Genomic DNA, 19,714 nt, shown 5'->3' with positions numbered 1-19,714 from the left:
GTCTTTGAGAATGATGTCTGGTTTCCTAGACACCTTTTTTAGGGAGACACAGGGAAATGGACACAAGTGCTTAAGGACGTACAATCTCACATCCTGGTCATGCAGCTCCCTGAAGAGTGGGGAGCCCCCTGCGCGCACAGTGGGGAGATGTGCATCTTCCTGGTGCCCACAATGTATGCTTTTCCCTCCCCACCAGATTCGGCCCATATGCGCACATCCTTGTGGGAGGGGCCACGCCACCCACAGATCTTAAGGAAACGAGAAATTATTCATTCCCTATTGAGGCCAAGGGAAGTGAGCAATTGCCTGGGGCGCTGCAAACCACACGTGAAGACTTTTGGGCACATGGAGATCTGGGATGAGTTCGAAAGAGCTTTCACCAGGACGATCACCCTCCAGCCTCTTCGCTGCTCATACTCCCATGTGTGTCAGAGTAGAACTGTGCTCCATAGGGTTTTTAGTGGCTGATTGTTCAGCAGTAGGTCACCAGACCTTTCTCTCAAGGTGCCTCTGGGTGAACTCGGACCTCCAACCTTTTGGTTAGCAGCTGACTATGTTAACTGTTTGTACCACCCAGGAATTCCCACATTAAGGTAGCAGCCATTTATTGAGCATCTCCTGGGTGTCAGGCACTGTGCCACCTGCTGGGGCTACAAAGGTGATTAAGACACCGTGCCCATCCCTGGGGGAGGCTGACTTGTATATAGGATAGACACAGAGAGAGGTGATAGGCCAAGACACAAATGTGATTTAGTGTGACAGGCACAGTTATGGGCCTGTTTAGGATGCAGTGGGGGCACAATGAGGGTTTAAATCAGATGAGCAGGAGGAGGGCATCAGGAAGGGCTTCACGGAGGAGGGGTCCCTTGATCAGAATCTTGAGTGCCAAGGTAGTATTTGCTAGTACACCAAGGAGAAACAAATCGTTTGTTGATCTCACACCATGGGTGGTACTTCTGCTCACCTACAGGCCACTCTACTGTTGAGGGTGTTGATGATGCCCCCAGGATGACACAACACCACTTAATTCTACCATTAGTGAGCATGTGCAAACACACACACACACACACACCCCACACTGCTCTCCAGTCTCCTCCCATGCACTGGGGCCTTCTAACTCCACCACATTCCCCCAAGCTGGGCTCACAGCAGAGTTGGCTTCTGTCATTTCCATCCCCCTCCAGCCAACTTAGCCCTGACCCTGCATATACCATCCACCCTGGCTTGGGGACTTGTGAGTCCCTTCCCATCTGGCAGTTCTCTGGGGCTCTGTGAAAGCCCCTTCCCCTCTTCTCCTCTCAGACCACCAGCCTCATCCCTGTGGGGCCTTCCTCCATTTTCCCTGACTATGGCCAACCTCTGGGGGCTTGTCGGAAGAGGAGCAGATGGTGAGGGGTAGGGGCAGCAAGTGGGGAAGGCAGTAGAGACTCGAGGCAGGTAGTGATTTTGCTTTTTATTCTGTACAAGTGGGGAGAGAGCCTCCTGGGGCTACAATGACAGAGATCTGCCTTCCGGAGGAGAACGCAGGCCCCTCAAGCTCTCTGCAGAGCAAGGCAGTGAGCACCCCTCTCTCCAGGTTGCTCCCTCCCTTTCTGTCCCCCACCTCCTGCTCCCTGGAGCCTCACCCCGCCCCTGTGGGGCTAGGGGGCTGGCAGAGAAGCCTGGGGATGCAGGGTGAATGGGGGTCTGAGTCCTTGTGAGGCACATGTCGAGAGTTGGGCTGGGGAGGGTGTTGCGGTGGCCGTCAGTCTGTTCCTGGCTCACTGGTTCCTGCTGGGGACAAATTCAGGAGCGCTGTTTCCTAGGCAGGGAAAGCCAGCCGTGGTGGTGGTGTGGGCATGCTGGATAGATGCGTGGGCAGGGGACCCCCCCTCTCACCCTCCCCACTGCCACCTGTGGGGTCAGGGGGCAGTCTCCTATCAGGCTCCAGCTTGTCACAGGACTGTGCCCGCCGTGTCCTCTTGGGCTTCAGTGGTGCGGTCCGGCGGCTTGGCTCAGAGGGCCCTGAAATGACAGTTGAGGCAGGCCTGGCACATGAGCACCCACACATGGGGGATATCGATTGTTCCTTGCCCAGAAGGGGAGCCCAGGCCCACAGCAAGGTGGCAGAGGTGCCCTGAAACCCCCTCTCCTCATTAGCCAGGGTGGCAGACCTTGGGCCTCCAGCTCCTCTTGGTCTTGCTGCGAGCCCAGCCTCAGCCGGGGTTTGTTCACTCCTGGGGCTGTACTCCCAGCCTCGGCCTCCTCTCTGCCCCCTGGCTCCTGAGGGGGCCGGTGGCCCCTGGGCACAGCCACTGGCTTGGGTGGCCGTGGAGCTAAAGGGGGCTCCTGCAGCTAGCAGAGGAAGGAAGATGCTGGATGAGTTAGTCCATTGGCCTTGTGATGTTGCCTTCCCCACCCACCTCGCCGGCCCTCACCTTGCCATTCCTAGCTGGCACTGTCCTCTCTGGGAATAGGGCCCCCTCCTTCTCCTCCTCCCCATTTCGGGAGGCTGGGCTGGGGCTCTGGCAGCTGTGGTTGGGAGCACTTTCCTCAGCTGGTGGTGGGGAGAGAGGAGAAGCTGTAGGAAAAGGCATTCTTGCATAGCTCCTTCTCCCCAGGAAGCTCTGGATGCCAAGAATTTCCCCCTCCAAGCCCACTTGCTCCCACATCTCTGCCCTCAATGCCCCTTCCTGCTCCCACATTTTCTTAGCCCTTGGTTTCCAGGGTTGTCCTGAGCCTATCACTTCTGGAGGGGGCTCTGGCCTGGCTGCCCCTCTTGCAGAGCAGGACCCTAAGCCTTTCCCTGCTGGGGTAGAGCCAGGGCCCAGGGCCTGCTGGGTCCACAGGCATGGCTGCCCATTCAGGGCCGCAGTGCCTGGGCCCTGCCAAGGCTGCAGCCTGGCATTCCCAGCACTCTGTCTGCCCGTCTGAAGGAGACGGGAGAGCCTCAAGGAGAGATGCCCTGGCACCCTACCCTCCCACCTCCATGGCTTTATGCAACGTGAGCCTGGGTGTGTGATACCTGGAGTGTGTTGTCTATGTGTGTATCTGTGAGCTGTGTGAAAGAGTGGCCTGGAGGGTGCTGACAGAAGGGGTGTGTGTGTATAAGGTCTGACTACTGGGGTCTCCTAAACGAAGGATGGAGCCCCACTCTGCATGGCTCAGTATGCTCTGAGTCGGATGGGAAAATCTGCAAAGATGCTTAGAGTGCTGGGTTGGCTTTATAGATGGGGCAGCAGCACTGGCATTGCCAAGCCTCTCAGGCCCAGCCTAGCTCTGCATCACGAGGAAGGGAGGAGCAGGGCAGCATGGGGCAGGATAATACAATGGGGAGCATGCTCACAGGCCCAAGCCAGACCTGCCTGCTCATCTCTTAGCTATTTCCAGGTCTGATGCCCTGGCCTGGATAGGTTGGGATGGGGCAGGTGAGTAGGCATCTACGTCTACAGGGAGATTTTGTCTATGTCAATAGTATTGGAGGGTCATATTCCAGGTTTGCGGGAACTTAAGTTGGCCAACTTTTCTTTAGTTTCCCCCTAAGCTGCTCTGATCCCAGAAGAAGAGAAGCGTCATGCCTGAAATAACCTCCCTCCCCTTTACTCCTCCAGAGTCATGAAGCCAGAAGTTAAGTGACTTGTTTAAGGTCAACACAGCTTGTAGGTGGCTGAACTGGGACTAATACTCAGGATTTCTGACTTCTAAGCCAGGGCTCTTGCTCATGGGTGCCCTTCTCGGTAGCACGTTTCTGAGCGATCTGAGGATGGGCTGGTGAATTGTCCCAGGAGGAGGCTGGAAAATTTGAGGTTGGCCTGGTGTAACTGGCAACTGCTAGCTTCTAGGCTTGGCCACTCTCTTTCCAGCTAAGGTGCAGAGAGTGGTCTTCTTTCTAGAGGGTGCTACTCCACTGACAGTGACCAGAGGTGGCACACTCTCTAGAAGATTCACCTGAATCATCCATAAAGCATTATGGCAAGGCTAGGGGGAGGGGGCCGCTTTTGTTCTGTAGAACCTTTCTTTGGCTTGGGTTGTTTTATCTTTTTTAGAGGTAGCTTTGTAAATATTCTTAAACATTTTCATTGTGTTGACTTCTCACTGCCCCACCTTGGCTGTAAATTCCCCAACGCAGGGGCCGTGGCTTCTGTTTCTTTGGACACACCCTGGGCCTTCAGTGCTGCTGCCTGAGAAGAGGCTTTCCATACCTATATGCCATGTGGCCTCTGCTCGGCGCATGGCGCTGAAGCTTGGCTTGGTACTTTGGGGTGGTGGTGGGGGCTTCCAGGCTCCAGGCCCTGTAAGTGGAAGTGGGGAATGGGAAAGAGGGAAGAGCAAATCAGGAGGGGCCCCTGAAAGAGGCGTCAAAGGAAGGGGGTGAGGGCAACCATTCACACCTGCATCATCTGAAGAGCGTCGTTTCTGCCAAGCGCTGTCCTCCAGGTCTGGGCCTGTGCCCTGAAAAGAAAGCTGAGTCAGGTCATAAGGAAAGTCCCCTCCCTGAGGACAGTCCCTGCAGGTAACAAGGGGCTTCTTCTCTAGCATCTCATGTCATTAGTCACTAGACCCACAGACTGTAATTCCCAAAGAGGGGTACAAGAACTGGTCTAAGTTGGTTCACAGATGAAAACACTGTTATCTTAAAAGGTACGTGTTCATTTTATGTGTAGTAGATAAAACATAACTAGTACAAAAATCCTGAAGTTTTAAAGAAAACAATGCTTAGATCCAGACTAAAAAAAAAAAGTTAGTTGATTTAAATAAAAACATTATGTAAAAATAATACAGATGGTATGTGGAAAAGATAAAAATCAAGTCACCAAAGTTTGGGAAACAGTAGCTCTAAAGGTATTTTTATGGCCCCATTCATAACAGGGAAACCGTGGTGGCGTAGTGGTTAAGTGCTACGGCTGCAAACCAAAGGGTTAGCAGTTTGAATCTGCCAGGCACTCCTTGGAAACTATATGGGGTGGTTCTACTCTGTCCTGTAGGGTTGCTATGAGTCGGAATCGACTTGACGGCACTGGGTTTGGCTTTTGTTTTTGGTTCATAACAAGGAAGTAGAGGCTCCAAGAGGTTGTGACTCATCCAGGATTCCCTGGCACCTGTGTGGTAGGGGCAGGGCGACAGGTAACACCTTCTAACGCCAAAGCATCTGCTCTCTCCACTGAACCAGCACGGATGGGGGAGTGGGAGGGATGGGTGGTAGACAGGGACCCTGCAGGATTCTCAGTTCCCTGCCCCAGGCTCCCCTCACCTCTCGCTGCCCATCGAAGCTCCAACCTTTGGCTCTTCCCAATCCAGGAAGGGCAACTCCGTGTACCCGAGTGGACTGTTGCAATGCCCCAAGGGCCGGTCCCCCCTCCCCTGGCTCTGACACCTCGGTGCCCTGGAACAAGGTCTCATGTTTGCATGCACAGTTCCAGATGGACAAAGAGCTCCACCGGTAGCAGGAGGCCCCGCCCCGCCCTAGGCCCCCAGTCGGGGAAGTCCCACCCGAACCATCCGTTTTAAGAGCCCCTCCAATCGCCCTCATTTGCATATAGCACTCCCAGCATGCTCTGGGCCTCCACCTCTTCTTCCATTCTCAGGGACAGGGGAATTGAAATGACCAAAGTTCCCTAGAAACGCTAGGATTCTTTCGTTCATTGCCTTGGGTGGGGGTGGGGAGGTGGGCTACGCGTCGGGGCAGGAGAGGAGGAAAACAGACGCAGCACTCCCTCCCTTACTTACCATCTTCCTGCGGAAAGAAGGTACCCGGCCCCCTCCAAATCCAGGGAGGAGGCCGCTCTCCTCCTCTGGGCTCCAGCAGGGGGAGGAGTTATTGCCGAGGCTGGGGGGGTCTGGGCTGGGGGGGCTCTCCTGAGTTGGGGGTGGGGGCGGGGGTGGAGGGAGGAGGAGCCCGGTGGTGGGGGACCCCGGCCCTCTCTCCCCCTTGAAGCTCCGGGGTCGCCGGAAGTGAAACAGGCCTCGGCGCCTCTTCTTTTGTAGTGGAGGCAGTGGCGGCTCTGAGAGACCTGGCCGCACGGTCCTTAAAGTCCGGGGGTAGCTGGGCAGAGTCAGGAGCGAGTTAGTGACAAATGCCATGCAGAAGTCACTCAGGGTCCGGACTGGTGGTGGTGTTGGCATTAGTCCAGTCCGGGTTTAGTACACTTCCAGTTCTCCTATTCTCTTCTGCAGGGTTGTAACCCTTTTCCATTCAGTTCTCTGGGGAGAGTGTCCTTAGCTTCCCTGTCATAATCCTCTAGAAGCTTCTTTCCCTCAAATTGATTTTTTTCTCTCAGTCACCATCCCCCCACATCTCATCTCATCTCAGCTTCTCCAAGTGACACAGTTCCTTTGAACAGATGCTGAGGGAAGGGGGTCTGTCTCCGGCAGTCACAGAGACAAGACATGCCCTTCAGGCCTCTTCCCATTAACCATCATCCCTTCCCAGGGCTTGTTACCAGACACCTCCCACCCCACTCTGTCTCCACCATCCTACGGTGCTGGTTCATTCTGACCCTACCCTTTCCACCTGTCGTGGGGAGACTCAGAGGCCATGGCAACTAAGAACTAGGTGGGGAAGGAAGGAGGAAATTGTGGGGGAAATGTCCCAGAGAGACTGGCTTTGGGAAACTGCCAGTGGATAGGACACAAGCAGCCCTTGCAATGCCCCAGGGCTGGCTGAAAATGTGAGTGTCTAGGCATCACACCTGGAACTTTCATCCATGACCCTTCGACTGAAGAAGTCCTCTAGTCCCTCATCCAGGCGTGTGGCCATCCCATTCTCCTGACGAGTCCCGGGCACTGGTACCTGCTGGGAGCAAAGTCCTGTTGGGTATCTTATCCGGTCAGGAAGTCCTGTTCCCACGCCACTCAGGGCCTTCCCCTTTGGACATGGACTTTGCCTCTTCTTGGCCTCATGGACACTTAGACTTCAGTTCACCTGGGCATCCTCGATTTGGTGACTTGGCTCTGCCCTTCACCAAAATGAGAACCATCACCGTCTGGCAGATAGCAATCTCCTATCTCTAACAAGTTTTAGCTCCCATCCAAACTGGATAATCTCTCCTCTTTTTGGTGGCCTGCCAGGGCCCCTGCCAGTTCCCCAAGGTGTGTCTCTGGCATTTGTGTCCTGAAGCTAGAACACTTAGCTCTGGCATTGCTAAGTGAAAGCATTCCTCTTGTGAGGGCTTAGAGACTCACACTGGGCCGGCCAGGTCCTGGAGGGGTAGTCCTGGGGGGCCGGGGTCTCCCTTGTGTTTGATGCCTTAGTTTATAGCCGTGAGTGGGCAGGTCGGATAGACCTTCCCAGGAGCCACTAGCTGTAGGCTGGCTGTCCCCGAGGCCTGAGAACCAGCCAGGGGGGATCCCCAGGCTCCCCAGCTGGCCTTCCATGTCCTGAGGGCTCCCACCTGTGGGGAGAGCAGCATTAGAGGGACTAGCAGAAGTGACAGGGAGAAAGCACGATGGAGGGACAGAGAAAACAGAAGAGCAGGGCTTAAGAAAGGTGTGGGAATCTGGAGGACATCAGAATTGAGGCTGGGGGACTCACTAATGAAGGCAGATACCGGGCGGATCTTGCGGCAGCGTTTCTGCTTTTTGATGGCCATGGTGTCCTGCAGAAACAGAAGCGAGTGGTGGGGTCAGATCACAAGTCCCAGGACCCTCACCTGGAGCCTCACTCCTGATAAAGGCTCGTTTTTGGAGTTCATCCTGCCTCCCCCTCCTCAGGTGGTTGAGGTATTGAGAAGAGGCAAGAAGCTGAGCTGGGTTGGGGATGGGGATGAGACCAGGCCCAGGAGGGTAGAGAGTAAAGTCCAGAGAAGTAGAAGGGGGACAGTCTGCTACAGGGTCAGGGGTAGGGCCCAGGTTAAGGAGAGGAGCGGGGTTATGGGGGACTCACGATATTGGTCCCAAGTTCATCATCTGTGGTCTCCTCATGGTCATGGCTTCGGCCTCGGCCCCGAGAGGACAGATCCTGCCCTTGGCCTGCCCCCCCTGGTGGATCTGAGAGTGTCCTTAGCTGGGCTAAGTGGCGGGCCTGGGGAAGAAAGAACAGGTATGAACAGGATCGCAAGGAAGCTGTACCTCCAGGGCCTTGAGGGGGAAAGGTGGTCAGGGTGATGGGATGATGTGGGGCAAAGGGCATGCCCAAGCATGGCCGGGGCTCCGAAGCCTCACCAGACTCTTGTGGGAGTGGTATAGCTCCTGCAGGATCTCGTCCACTATAGAGTTGGTCAAGTAGGTGACGACTGAGAGCTTCACTTCACTGTAGGCATAGGTGGAGCAGCTTAGCCACCCCATCCCCAGGCCTCTGGGCCTTAGCCCCACACCTCCTAGATGTCCCAGAGTGATCTGGATGTCCAGCTGATCTGGATGTCCATGGAGCACATGGTTACTGTAGGGGTGGGTGTCTTAGGTCCATAACACTCACGTTTGCATAAACATACACCCAGTCCCAACTACTAATTCCACCAGACTAGATGTGTGTATATGGGGAGGGTGGGCAAAGAGGACTTGAAGAAGGAGGAGGAAGGGTTTCCCAGTTAGATACTTGGAGCTCCAAGGGAACTAAAAACCAAAAACCAAACCTGTTGCCATTGATTCTGACCCATAGTGACCCCATAGGACAGAGTAGAACTGTACCATAGGGTTTCCAAAGAACGGTGGTAGATTCGAACTGCTGACCTTTTGGTTAGCAGCTGTATCACTTAACCACTGTGCCACAGGTAAATTGGGGTACCGAGTAAACCCTCCTGGTTGCTGCTGTAAGAGTAGAAGCCAGGACTTCTTGAGTCTGGTTGTTTCATGGATGTGTGTAATAATTTTCCTTTGCTTTGATGAGTGGTGCCACCCACACCCAGAGGGAAAGAACTCTATGGGGCAATGAAAACTGGGGGGAAGGGAGAGCATAGGTCACACACCCCACTTCACATCACTGTTCTTTGCCCACACCTCAGAGGAAGCTATGCTTTGTTTCTAAAAGGTGATCCCTGGTGTATATGTTTGGGTATGTGTGTACACCTGCGTGTGCGCCATCTTGGCTCCTCAGTTCACACTCAGCACTTAGAATTCTAGGACAAAAACCAGTCAGGCCCTAAATAGCAAGGCTGCATTTGGTTAAAGATTTATCCCTTGTAATGGAGATTGTGCCATCATTCATTATTCATTGCTGATAGCTCAAGGGCCCCAAGTCCCTAAGTGCTCTGTGCCAAATCCAGCCCTGCCTCCAGCCCTGCCCAACGCCTCTCACTCCAGCTTGTTCTGAATGTCTTGCCCCGCCTGTTCCAGCAGTGCCCCTCGGATGAAGTTCCGAGGCACAGTGACACGCTCGGCGACATTGCTCAGCATCTTGTTGTGCCCCTCGGCTACACGCATGGCCACGGGGCATAACTCCTGCGTTAGACTGACCATGGACTCCAGGATCACCTAGTATGGGGGGAGGGGAGGCAAGAGCCCCAAGGGGCAGGGTCAGGGCTGGCACCCCGGTGGCAGACTTTTGCATGTCTATCCCAGTCCCTATGTAGTCAGACTGAGGGACCTGCCCCCTAAGGCCGCAGGCTGGTTAGCGGCAGAGCCTTGGACACTAGGCTCCCCCACTTTCTGGTCAGCGTTCCTTCCACCCTAGGCAGAGGGAGAGTCGCCCAAGGATCAGAGTCTAGAGGGGAGAAGTCAGCATTCAGGGGCCCAGGTTGAAGCTAGTGGAAAAAAATCTAAGCCTGATTTTGTAGCAGTGACTTGTGTGGGTGGTCTCAACTCCGTGCGTTTCCTTCTTGCCCTCCGGTAATTTCCTGCTGACCAGACCCCTTCGCCTAGGGCCTGGGTCTCCACTGGGCTTCCCACCCTGGCCTCCTCCCTCCTCCAGGACTTGCCTGCAGCTCCTTATCCACTGCCTTGGACACCTCACTGGCTACTGACTCCAGCCTCTGTCGCACAGGCCCATCATTGGCCAGCACATGGCCCAGCTCATAGAGGCTGGGAAACAGCTGAGGAAGAAAGGGGTTACAGTCAGAAAGGCAGAATCAGGCCTTACTAGGTCCCTGGGGGCCCTGGGCTAGGAGCACAGATGGACAGGGCAGAGCTTGCACACTCCTGGGCTAGCCTGGCTGGCCGCCTCCGGTTCTGCTGGCTGTCAGGGAAGGGTCGGGCAGCGGAGCGCTCACCGCCCGGGAGTTCTTGGCGTCCTTGATGAGGTCCCGAGCGTAGAGCAGCTCATCTTGCACGGGCTCCAGGGGGCACAGCCTCAGGGCCCGCACCTCCTCCTGCACACGTCCGCATAGCCGCTGCAGCATCTGGAGCACAGCAGCAGCTGTGGGCACCGCGCCTCTTTCATTCCCCCTCGCCGTGTGCTCTATCGCATAACGCCTGTGCCCATGCCCGTGTGTCCCAGAGGGAAACGTTTACTTGCTCGGCGCTGCTGGTCACCAGGCCCTGCTGCAGCCTGAAGGCCTGCTCCTGGGGGCACGTCTGCGAGTGGTTGTTCCTCACCAGGCACCACTGAATCTGTAGATGGTGGGGGTGGGCAGGGTGAGGGCCTGGGGGCGCGGGCTGGCCCCTGGCCCTTGCTGTCCCACCCTGCCTAGGTCACCACCTTTTGCCAGACATCCTCGGTTCGCTCAGGGGCGCTGCGGTAGGCTTGGGAGATGTCACTCACAGGGAAGGACATGAAGCGCAGCGTGTGGTTGCTGTGGGACATAGTGGCACAACTGGGTGGGCGAACGGGTGACAGGGGAAGGCCACCTCTCCCCAAAGATCCACCACCCTTTGCTGACATTTTCTTTTCTCCCTTTCCAACCTCCTATCTGGGCTCTCAATCTTCTACTTTCTGTCCCCCCTCCATTTTCCACGGCCATCCCTAATGGTTCTGTGCAAACAGGTCAAGCAGGCTGGGGTAGGACTGGGGTAGTTCAGGCCCGGACATGGTCCAGGCACAGGAAGGCTGGCGGCTTAGGGCAGGGCAGGGCCCTGGTCCACTCACCTCTCCAGCGCCCTTGCAATGTCCAGGAAGCCCAGGGCAGAGGTATTGTTCCGATCCCATAGGATAGTTCTGGGAGAAGGGTGAGCACAAGCTTGTCACCCCTCTTTCTAGGTCCCTCCTGGGGACAGGGATACAACCCTCTCTGCAGCCCTCCCTTCTTTCCTGGGAAATGAGGCTGACTCAGAGATGGTTTTGGGGCTGGTGTCTCCTGGAAGCTCAGGTACAGAGCAAGGAGGCTTGGCAAGCGGGGAGGGTGTGTTTTGGGGGGCTGGGCTCTGGGCCATGGGGTCCAGGTGTGGGCCTCACCTGAGGGAGGAGTTTATCTGCAGGGCCTTAGACAGCATCTTGGCCCCAATGTCCTCCATGCCATTGCCGCTCAGATCCACCTTAGCCAGGCAGGTATTGCTGCCCAGGGCATTGATGAGGATGCTGGTGCGAAGCTTTAGCCGGGAGTCCGCCACTGACAGTGACTGCAGGGACTGTGTGGGCAAGTGGCGGGGGTTGGGCCTAGTCCCTGCAGCCCCCTGCCACTGTGGGTCGATGCCCAGCCCCAGTCACTTACACAGTCCTCTTCCTGGATCAGCTGCACCAGCTTGTGGAGGATCTCCTCCAGGGTCCTGCCGGGAGGTGGGGCTCAGAGTAGAAGGGGAGGGGTAGGGGCCATGCTATTGGAGGGGAGAGGTGGCTTGAGCCAGGGAGGAGGCCAGAGGTCATACAGTCAGCCAGGAGGATGGATGGATGATGGGCAAGGGTCTGTGGGTATGGGGAGGGATCTCACTTGGCCTTGACATTGAAGTTCTTGCCCAGGAACAGGTGCTTGAGGGACTTGTTCTTGCCAAGTGCAGGTACCAGTGTCAGCAGGTCCGAGTCAAACCCTGGCCAGTAGATGGGAGAGGCCTGACCTTGAGGCCTGAGGCTCACTGGACTCCCCTCAGGGCTTCTCCCTCATGCTCCAGGCCCTGCCCCGACCTGGTTCTCAGAGAAGGGAGACACCCCCTCTCACCATTGTCTGACAGGTCCAGGCTGCCCACGCAAGTGACAGCCCCCAGCTGCTCCTGCAAGGCCTGGGCTCCTGCTGAGCGGAGCTGCAAGGACAAGTTGGGGCGGGAGAGGTAGGGGTTGGGGTGGAGACAGAGCAGCTTTAATGCTTACACCAGGCTCAAGGTTACATCAGGTCACTGGGAGGGCAAAATCATAGAGACCCTGTCTTGACACTAGATCCTCCTCTAGGGCTCTCTCCCCTTCAGTCAGAAAAATCCCAAGGTGGCCACTCCTGAAACAGCTCGCTCCTGCCCCCTGGTGGGAAAGCTTGGTATCTTTCACCCCAAAGCTTCAAGTGGGGAAGGTACTGGGGCTCAAGATGAATAATGGCCTCTGGAAAGAGGAACCTAGACCACAGACTGAGGGGGGAAACAGAGGCATGGTTAGGTCTGGGGGGCGGGCAGAGAAGGGTATCACAGAGGCAAGATGGAGTCGGGGTTTGACTTAAGGCAAAGAAATGAACAAGGGAGTGATAGGTGGGAGGCAGGTGGTGGGATTAGGGGGACCGAGGGCTCACCTCACAGCTGCTGAGGTCCAGGTGCAGATCACTGAGGTGACTGTTGAGGGAGAGGCCCTGGAGCAGTGCCCTGTGGGAGGAAGATCAGTAGGCCTGCTTTTACCCACTACCCCCTCCTGTGGTTCCCTTGGACCCTCCCCCAACCCTGCACCCACCCGACCTGAGGGCCTCCAGGGGCAGACGTGTGGCAGACAGGTTGACGTGGCTCAGTGTGTAGGCACTGCTGAAGAACTGCTTAAAGGCTGGTGGGGCCTCCCGGCCCTTCCTGCAGAGACCCCTGGGGTCAGCAAGGGAGGGGAACACCATGGCTTACTGAGTCCCTCCCTGCATCCCTGCCTGCTCCCACCTGTGGGAGCAGCTGTTGCGCGCCAGGTTGAGGTAGGTAAGGTGGGAGCAGCAGCCATGGAGCAGGGCGCCCAGAAGCTGTGGGGAGAGACATGGTGGGTCTTAAGGGCTGGGAGCAGTGTTGGGAGGGTACGCCAAGGACTCCCTTCCTCCCTTTCCGTCAAAGTCCTGGCTCTTCACTCTCTGAGGTCAGCCTGTGTTTGCCGTTGTTAGCTGCCATTGAGTTGGCCTCCCACTCATGGTGACCCCATACACAACAGAATGAAACACTGGCCAGTCCTGTGTCATCCCCATGACCAGTTGTGGATTGGACTGTTGTGATCCATAGGGTTTTCATTGGCTGATTTTTGGAAGTAGATTGCCATGTCTTTCTTCCTATTCTTAGTCAGGAAGCTCTGCTGAAACCTATGCTGTGATGCTGAAACCAGCATCATAGCAGCACGTAAGTTTCCAGTGACAGATGCATGATATTGACTGAGAATCCAACCTGGGTCTCCTGCAGGGAAGGTGAGAATTCTACCACTAGCCACCACTGCCCCGTACTTAGCCTGTTAGAGCCTCAGTTTTTCCCTTTGTGGAAGGTGGGTCAGCCTACTCCTTGCTTGGCTTCCAGGGGTGGTGGTGGTAGTGGTAGTTGTTAGTTGCTGTTGAGTTGATTCCAACTCATGGTGACCCCATGTGTGCAGAGTAGAACTGCTCTATAGGATTTTCAAGGCTGTGATCTTTCAGAAGCAGTTCACCAGGCCTGTCTTCCAAGGCTCCTCTGGGTGGCTAGTAGGTTCGAGCACTTAATTGTTTGTGTGGTGGTGGAGAGGCTCAAATACAGTGGATATATAAAGCTAGGGCCATCATCAGCTTATAAGGTGACTTTGTTCAAGATAGGAAAAACTTCCTTTCCTCCTGGAGGATGTAGCTGGCACCCAGGCACACAGCATGGTGAATGGAGTAGGGGCTGTCTTTCAGGCACAGCTGGCAAAACCTTGGGCGGTGGCCTGCATAAAGGGCTGTACAGGTGAGCTACAGCCATTGCTTTTATAATTCACCTGAGCCTGAAGTCATCCCACCAGCTCTGCCCTACTTGGTCTCCTGTTAACTAGCATTTTCCTCCCATTTACCATCTCTGGACTCAGGAAGGGGGTGAGGCAGAAGCCCTCCCTGGGCTCTCAAGTCTCCTCAGACTTGTCCCTCCTCCCCCAACTCCTTACCAAGTCGATGGCACAGTCAGTCCCCGACAGGTCCAGGTGCACCAAGGCATTGGGCTGGGCTAGGAAACTGTAGAGGGCCTTGGGAAGGAAGGACAGAGGGGATGCTGGGAGAAGGGATGATGGAGTCCCTTCACCCCCAGGGGCCACAGAGCGGAAGCCTCCCAGACCCTGAAGCCTGAGCGTGCTTCTGCAGGGGCTTGAGGCCACATTCCATGGACTCACATTGGCCTCATCCGTGGCGAGCAGCCCAGGGTTCTTGCTCAGGTCCAGGTATCGTAGCGAGCTGGCAAAGGCTGGGTTGGCCCCAAAGGTCTGGCCCAGTGCCTGGAGCCCTGAGCACAGTGGGCACTGGGCTGGGTTGGTCCCCATCCTCACCTCCCCCAACAACTCTTCACTACTCCTGAAATGTAGCCCCCTTTCCCTCCTTGATCCCTGGGATGGTGTGTGAGTGTGGGAGTATATCTAGGGGATTCAACCCCCCAGGCACCTTTGGGGAGGGTTTGGGGTCAGAGGTCAGGGGTCTCGGTGTGAGTACCTCGAGGGGAAATGGCAGTCTTGGCCAGGCACAGTTTGGTGAGGCCAGTGGGGAAGCAGAGGAGCTGCTGGCTCAGACTGAGGAAACCTGAGTGGAGAGAGAAACCGGCAGTGTGAGACGCTGGGCAGTGGACACAGGTGGTGCAGAGTCAGACTGGGGGCTTGAATAGGGTACAGGCCTGGGGTCAAGGGTAGAAGCACTGGGGTGGGGGCTGGAATCAGGCTAGAGAGCCCCTGTTCAGACCCAGGTTGGGCTTTGGGTGAGGATGGGGGTCTGCATTATGGTGGGGGTAGAATTCAGGGGTGGGACTCACCCTTGTCCTCGATGGGGTTGTGGGACAGAGTGAGGGCATGCAGCACACAGCTCCCGTTCTCCCCAAACACCCCGGCCAGCTTCTGGACAAAGTCCCTTTAGGGAAGGGTAGGAAGGATTTGGCCTGAGCTGGGCCCCATGTTCCAGCCCTCCCCTCCTCCTCCACCTCCTGCCTGCCTGGAGCTGCACTGGTCAGAGGTGGGGAGCAGCTAGGGTCCTGCCAGGGAGCTTGTCACCACTCAGGAGTACCTGGGAAGCTGTGCTGACACAAAGTCCAGCTTCAAGTCTTCAAGATGGGAGTAGCCCACCCTGCTAGGTAGCTGATAGAAAAAGGGATGGGGCAGGGGACAGGGTGCATACTGGGACAAGGCTGTGGAGCTGGGGTCAGGAGGCTTATTTTTTAGTTCCAGCTTGACCATTGACTTGCTATATGCCCTCTCTGGGCCTCAGTCTCCTCTTCTGTAATGTGAGGAGCTGAATGAGATAGTCCAGAGGCCTATCATGCTGTGAAGTTCTGGAACCCTAAGATTACATAGGGGGGCACCACTGCCCAAGGAGGAGGCTGGCCTCACGTCTTAAGCCCGGCGTTGTCCAGGACCAGCTCTTCGAGGCTCCCGGACTTGCTCAGGGTATGTAGCACCTGTTCTAGCACTTCAGAGCCCTGAGGACAGAGGGGGACCTGCAATCAGGAGCCAGGAAGGGCACTACTCTCTACCCTACCCCCGGGCCCCTCCTGGTCCCTACCAGCCGCAGGTCCTTGCAGTATAGTTTGGTGAACCACTGGTTGTAGGCCAGGGCTGCCACCATTAGGGCCAAGTCCCTGTGGAGAGATTGAAGGGGGCAGGCAAGTGATGAGCAGGTGACTGGGTAGGAGTGAGGTGCGGTGGTTGGGCTGGGACAAGAATGGATGAGTAGGTGGGAACAGGGATTGGGAATGGGGAGGTAGAGCTGGGGAAATGGGTGGGACCAGAAGTGAGACCCTGGAAAGGGCCGGGGTGGGGCCGAGACTGGGAATTTGGGGGTTGAGTCTCTGCCCATCTGCTTACCGGCTCTCCAAGTGGCTGAAATCCAAAAGATTGAACTCCCGGTTATCCTCAGCGTGGTAGATGGTATCCACATCCTTGGAGAGGTGGAGCTGGCTCACACCTGCTCCCCTCCTCCTCCTCTACCCCCTCCCTCAGGGCCCACCTGCCCGCCTGCTGGGCCCCTGGCCAACGCACCCATTGCACCTCCTCACGGCAGTGCAGCCCATTGTAGTCGCACAGGGCGGCGTAGGTCTCGGAGAAGCCACCTGTGAGGGAGGAGATGGGCTCGGTCCATGAAGGGGAAGGAGGTGGGGAATAGGCTGGGGGTTCAAGGAAAGGTCAAGGTCATTTTTTGCCTGTGCTAATGCCTGTGTTCCTGCTACACCATGAACCTCCTGAAAGCTCATGGGGTCCTCAGGGTAGGCACAAAGGGCTCTGGACATGGGCCAGGGTGGTTTAGGTCCAGTTTCCTCATCCACCCCTGCTCACCGCAGACACTGTGAGTAGTAGATGTGGAAGTCTCAGAGTTGGGGGATGTGTCTCGGGGCCCCTCTGGGGTGTCTGCATTTCCACGCCGGATCAGACACCTGGAAGATGGACAAGTCCATCCCAGAAAGGGGTGGAAAGAGGCTCTGTCAATGCTTCCTTTATTATAACTTCTGGATCCCAGGAAAACACAAGTGGGGACATGAGTGCTTTCTTCTTGGTGTCCCAGGAGCCCAGGTCCAGAGGAAGGAGGGAGGAAGGGAGGGAGAAGTCTCCCTGTTGTCTAACCCCTTGAGAGGCTCCTCCTTTGCCACTCACCCAGGGCCAGGGCAGACCTTGGAGAGGGCGGAGCTCACGTGTCTGGTCACCTGGTCCACGCTTTCAGCCGAGGGCAGCCGCATGCTCACCATGCCACGCTCCGTCTCCACCAGGATCTGGGGGCAAGGGAGCGGCAGGGCCTTAGACACGGACTCCTTTGGCTGGCCCACTTGTGGGGCCCCAAGCCCTGGTACTCACCTGGTTCTGGCTGAGCGTGTTGAAGGCGCGGATCTCTAGGACATTGAAGGAGCTCTCCACCTGGGAGGGCACAGGGATGGCTCAGCTCATGCTAAAGGCCTGGGTAGCCAGGCCCAGGAGGAAACATGCTGGGTGCTCCTGCTCCCCAGCCCAACTCACCTTGGCTGGAACCTTAAGGGGGAAGAAGTGGAGGCGCCAGGAGGTCAGGGCCTGCAGAGAGAGGAAAGAATGTCAGCCGCTTGCTGAGCTGCTGCCTGGGCCCTGATCTCCCTGCCTCACTTTAGTCTCCTTAGCTTGTGTGTAACTCTTGCCGGCAGTGGCCCTCTGCCTGAGAGTCCTCCCTTTCTCTCATGCCCTACCTTAGGCTTCTGGACATCAGCCCAGTCCAGTCCTGTATCTTCTCCAGGCTGTGTCTCCTCAGCCCCCTCCCACCTCTGTCTTGCCTGCCTCCCAGGCTCACTGTCCCCACCACCAGCCCAGCTGCCTTCATCCCCCCCACCCCAAGCTCCCTACCCTCACCAGCACTCGGTCCTCAAACTTCTTGGGCTTGATCTCCAGCTTCACGCGGTGCTGTTGGAGCACAGCCCCTTGGCTCAGGTACCTCCGGATGCTGTCTGCAGGGGGGTGGGAGCCTGCTCAGAGCTCCCCCTACCCTAGCCATCCCCTCCCCCGCCTCCCCAGGGCTCTCAGATAGAGGCAGGGGCAGGGCCAGATGGCAGGAGAGAAAGAGAGAGAGACAAAGGGCAGCAGCAGAGATCCTTCCTTCTTGGGTGATTTTTCTCGTATTAGAGAGGGGTGAGGTGTGGAGAATACTCTGGCTCCTGATGTCTCTGAGTCAGGGGATAGTTGCTGAGTGCCACTGTCTGTGGGAGGGTGTGTCTTACACTTCTGAGAGTGTGAAGGATATTTCCAACCCATGCACTACAACAGCCGTAGACATAACAGTGAGTCAGTGTGTGGGGCATGGGGGTGTCCCTTTGACTATATTCTAGGTGGTCTGGGTGTATGTGTTTGCCTTTTACAACCAGTGTGTGTGTGCCATCTGAAGGTGCCAGGAAGTCTGTGTGTGGCATTGGTGGGGATGGAGAAGTGTGAATGAGTTTCCTGTGCTTGCTCTTGTAAAAGGGGCACAGAGCCAGACGCGTCTGTGGTGTGTGTGTGTGTGTGTGTGTGTGTGTGTGTGTGAAGGACTGGAGGGAAGGGAGGAGTTAGTGTTTAAATGAGTCCCATACCCATCTGCTGGCAGAACCATCCAGATATCCTATAGTGTGTGGGGGTACGGTTTTTGTAACGCTGTGTGTACACACATCTCGTGATTGTGCTTGTGTGTATGGAGGTGTGGGAAATCACGACGATACAGCATGCCTCTGAGTATCCTTGAGCATCCTGGTGTCTGTGTGGGCTAGCCTGTGCTCCCGCCTCTGGGAGACAGAGATAGTAGGGTTCTGGCAGTGCCTGGAGGGGGGTGGGGGTTGGGCTTTGGTTTGGGCTGAGTCGGAGAACCACGCAAACATGAGAAGACTTGAGGTGAGGTCAGGGGCTAGCGCGAGGGGGCAGGCTGGGACGGGGAACTGTGGGGATGAGCCGCAGACACCCTACTCTTGGTTTTTGCTCCAGTTCAGGGCCTCTTCCCTGACTCCCTTCTTTGCCCCACTAGCCTGGGCGCTGCCGGGCTCCTGGGGGGGGGGGGGGTGCACTCTCCAGGGTCAGTTCCGGGGCGGGGCCGTGAGGAGGGAGGGTGTGGAGCCAAGCACGGTCAGGACCAGGGGCAGCTCCCACCGCCCTGCGGGGCCGGCCTGGCCTCTCCCGGCGGGAAAGCGGGGACTCTCCAAAGGGGAGACTGGACGCCACGCTGAGGGGTGGTGCCCGGAGCGCTGACGGAGCGCTGAGAGTCAGACCCAGGGAGCGCAAGGGGACTGCACCTGTCACCGAAGAGCGGGACGGGCGGCTGCGGGACAAGGAAGGTCCTGACAGGGTGAGGCGAGAGGGGGAGCAGAGGATGCTCCGGGGCCAGCGATGCCCAAGCTGGGATGCCGGGGCAGGGGCTGCCGTGGAGCCAGGATGCATGGGGGTGGGGAGGACGTGGGAGGCACCGGGGCTGGGGCGTACCGCGGGGAGGATGAACTGGGTCTGGGATGCTCCCGGACGGGGCGTCCCGGAGACCTCGGCAGCCTCGTACCTTGCAGCTCGCGGGTGAGCTCCGCGCTGGGCTTGGCCATGGCGGCCGCTGCTGCTGCTGTTGCTGCAGAAGAGCCGCCGCCGCCGCCGCCGCCGGGGAGCCGCGGCACATGCTAGACCCGGCTTCGGCAGGGCCCGGGCGCGGAGCGCTGCAGCAGCGGCCGAGCCCGCTCGCGTCAGGGACCGCTGCGCGAGCGCTCCTCCCCCAGGCTTGGAGCGCCGGGGCTCCCGCCCCGCCCGGCCAGGTGCCCGACAGAGCATGCGCGCCGCGCCGCCGGGCCGCGAGAGACCCCGCGCGCGCTCGCGCCCACCCCTCCCGCCGGCTCCCGCGTGGACGCCCAGTGCGCGTCGCCTGGCGCCCCGGCCATCTCCGAGCGGGGTCCGCGTCCCGTTTTCGTGTCACCTGCTTCTCAGACACTGTGGGCAGAGCTCGTTTCTTTTGTTTGTGGGCCTGAGTACCCTTCCCCGGGTTATTCTTCCAGTGTCGCTCCCTTTCCTCTGCCTACTTAGGAAACGTCCAGCTCGTCCTCGCTGACCCTGGAAGGAGCTCGGGGCCTAGGGCGATTCCGGGAGAGGACCTGGCCAGATCTAGGGAGTTCGTCCTTCCTTTCCCGCTTG

General features: G+C 57.3%; 1 protein-coding gene across 1 annotated transcript; it reads right to left on the bottom strand.

Moving 5' to 3' along the window:
* Positions 1-1,448: 1,448 nt before the first annotated feature.
* On the bottom strand, positions 1,449-19,357 carry CARMIL3 (capping protein regulator and myosin 1 linker 3). Its single transcript, XM_064291844.1, has 38 exons — positions 18,577-19,357; positions 17,438-17,532; positions 17,078-17,128; positions 16,919-16,978; positions 16,721-16,836; positions 16,406-16,503; positions 16,112-16,182; positions 15,938-16,011; positions 15,636-15,711; positions 15,464-15,552; positions 14,893-14,987; positions 14,580-14,666; positions 14,045-14,376; positions 12,841-12,917; positions 12,655-12,759; positions 12,495-12,564; positions 11,940-12,021; positions 11,715-11,811; positions 11,499-11,553; positions 11,243-11,415; positions 10,937-11,005; positions 10,550-10,643; positions 10,363-10,461; positions 10,122-10,250; positions 9,831-9,944; positions 9,212-9,387; positions 8,140-8,227; positions 7,862-7,999; positions 7,511-7,574; positions 7,162-7,370; positions 6,669-6,769; positions 5,707-6,022; positions 5,231-5,362; positions 4,371-4,431; positions 4,182-4,271; positions 2,418-2,536; positions 2,154-2,334; positions 1,449-2,004 (listed from the first exon to the last, which is right to left on the bottom strand). The coding sequence occupies exons 1-38, from the start codon at positions 19,355-19,357 to the stop codon at positions 1,802-1,804; spliced, it is 5,067 nt and encodes a 1,688-aa protein (XP_064147914.1). The 3' UTR covers positions 1,449-1,801.
* Between the last annotated feature and the right edge of the window lie 357 nt (positions 19,358-19,714).

The sequence above is a fragment of the Loxodonta africana genome, chromosome 10 (genome assembly GCF_030014295.1).
Source record: "Loxodonta africana isolate mLoxAfr1 chromosome 10, mLoxAfr1.hap2, whole genome shotgun sequence".
NCBI lineage: Eukaryota > Metazoa > Chordata > Mammalia > Proboscidea > Elephantidae > Loxodonta > Loxodonta africana.
This window is presented reverse-complemented; position numbering and strand designations above follow the sequence as displayed.